This window comes from Eutrema salsugineum, unplaced genomic scaffold (assembly GCF_000478725.1).
Source record: "Eutrema salsugineum unplaced genomic scaffold, Eutsalg1_0 scaffold_642, whole genome shotgun sequence".
In the NCBI taxonomy this organism is placed as follows: domain Eukaryota; kingdom Viridiplantae; phylum Streptophyta; class Magnoliopsida; order Brassicales; family Brassicaceae; genus Eutrema; species Eutrema salsugineum.
In genome coordinates, this window is record NW_006256525.1 from 1 (window position 1) to 2,416 (window position 2,416).

The following is a 2,416-nucleotide window of genomic DNA, read 5'->3' on the forward strand; positions in this document are numbered from 1 at the left end:
ACCGGTTGTCACCCGCTCCCCCAGTTTCTTTCCTCATAGAACCCTTGATTCTCAATGAACTTCACATCCCTTGATACTAACACCCTCCTTGTCTCAGGAATGTAACATTTGTAGCCCTTCTGATTGATAGAATAGCCAATGAACATCCCTTTTGTACTTCTTGCTTCTAGTTTGTTCCTTTGTTCCCCTGGTACTAAGACAAAACAAACACAACCAAATACTTTTAGATAATCGATTGATGGTTTGGATTGGTTTAATACCTCAAATGGGGAAGAATCTTGGAGGATTCTTGTGGGAAGCCTATTGATCAGATAACAGGCCGTGACTACAGCATCTCCCCAAAATCTCTTGGGCACGTTCATATGAAACATTAGGGACCTGGCCACCTCCATAAGATGCCTGTTCTTCCTCTCAGCAACTCCATTTTGCTGAGGAGTGTAAGGGCAGCTCGTTTGGTGCACTATACCATGCTGAATAAGGTGTTGTCTAAAGGCTTGGCTTGTGTATTCTCCACCATTATCTGATCTAAACACTTTGATCTTAGCATTATAATGGTTAGTTACATACTTTTGAAAGTTCATAAAAGCCTCTAGCACCCTATCTTTAGATGGCAACAAAGTTATCCAAGTGTATTTAGACTTCTCATCAATAAAGGTAACAAAATATTTATGATTTTCTCTAGACATGCAAGGAGAAGTCCATACATCAGAATGAACTAAATCAAAACAGTTCTCATATATAGTAGATGATTTAGGAAAGACAGTTCTACAATGTTTGCCTAAAATACAAGCCTCACAAGCATTGTTTTCAAATTTAACATTAGGCAACATCAAGTTCAAAGATCTATGATGGGGATGACCCAATCTAGCATGCCACAAAGCATTATTCTCAACAGCAGAACTAAAGACAAAAGCATTAGATAAAGAGGATGGCTCAGTATTTTCAAGAACATAAAGACCATCCTTTGTTATTCCTTGTCCGAGAAGCTTACTTGACTCAATATCCTGAAAGAAAACCTCATTAGGACTGAATATAGCATAACAATTTAGATCAGTAGTTGCTTTCTTAATAGACAACAGATTAGATGTGAATGAGGGCATGTAAAATGCTTTAGACTGTTTATCAAATAGCTTAAGATCACCAATGCCTTCTATCTTAACCTTTTCACCATTAGCAATAATCACATTTCCTAATGCAGGTTTCATGTTACTAATCAATTTAGCATCACTAATCATATGATGGCTAGCTCCAGAGTCAACAATAAGTGGTTTATCACTTTTTAAGGCATGATTAGCAGAGTGATTTTCTAAAGAATGATCATGCACAACAGTATTAGCGATTTGATTAGTCAAGTTATGATCATGTAATGCATGAAAGCTAAAGGCTTTAATCGGTTTACCAGACTCTTTAAGAGCCTTAATGAGAGCATCCAGATCTGATTTCTTCACATATTCAGCTGAGGCCCTCATAGCAACACCTTCCTTTTCACGGTCTGAGAGGCCAGCCTCCTCATGAGCATGAGCTTCATTCGCCCTAGGCTTCCTCTGGTCCTTGCGGCTTTGCTTGAGATGTGGGTACAAAATCCAGCACTTGTTCTTCAAGTGACCCTTCTTTTTACAGTGCTCACATACCCACACTTCACGCTCCTCACCACCATAAGAACCCTTGTTGGCCGCTACAGCTTCACTCTTGTTAGCCATCACCAAGTCACTTCCTTTGTTACCAAAGAGACCCAAAGAGCCTTGTTCCTTCTGGATCTGAGAGCAAACTTTCCTCCAGCTTGGTAGAGTCTTGGATCTGAGCATGTGCTTCACCAGATCATTGTAAGTTGGGTTCAAGACCATGAGAAGAGCAAAGACCTTTATCTTGCTCTCTTCTTTCATTCAGAGTCTCAGCATCAACAGTGGCTGGCCTCAGCATCTCAAGCTCTGCCCAAAGAGATCTGAATCTACCAAAGAAGGTGTTAAAGTCCAGATCTCCTTGGTGGAAGCTGTTTATTGCCTTCTTAACCTCAAAAACTCTGGTGAGATTACATGTGTTTCCAAACACATTCTTCAAAGTATCCCACAGCTCCTTTGCACTCTCACAATAGGAGTAAGATTCCAACACAGGGATATCCAAAGCACCATGGAGAATAGCTAGAACCGCCTGGTCTTCCTGATACCACTCATCAGAATCAGTCACAGCCGGCTTCTTTCCTCCTTCTTTAGATTCGCCACTCTTTGCATCTTCAACATGATGCCATAGCTTCCTTCCACACAACACAGCCTTAGCTGTTCTTGCCCAAAGCAGATAGTTGTCTGCTCCTTTGAGAACAATCGGTAGAGCCTGAGCTTTGTTTCCCTCCATAGCAACCGTAGCAACACAGATTAACAGAGAAAGAAGAGAAAGTTTGAGTCTTTCACAAGAACAGGGT

General features: G+C 40.9%; 1 protein-coding gene across 1 annotated transcript; it reads right to left on the reverse strand.

The window, feature by feature from the left end:
• Window positions 1-71: 71 nt before the first annotated feature.
• On the reverse strand, window positions 72-1,751 carry LOC112083340. The gene is made up of 2 exons (XM_024150890.1): window positions 1,400-1,751; window positions 72-1,004 (listed from the first exon to the last, which is right to left on the reverse strand). Exons 1-2 carry the CDS (start codon window positions 1,698-1,700, stop codon window positions 997-999), a joined length of 309 nt encoding a protein of 102 aa, XP_024006658.1. The 5' UTR covers window positions 1,701-1,751; the 3' UTR covers window positions 72-996.
• Window positions 1,752-2,416: the final 665 nt, after the last annotated feature.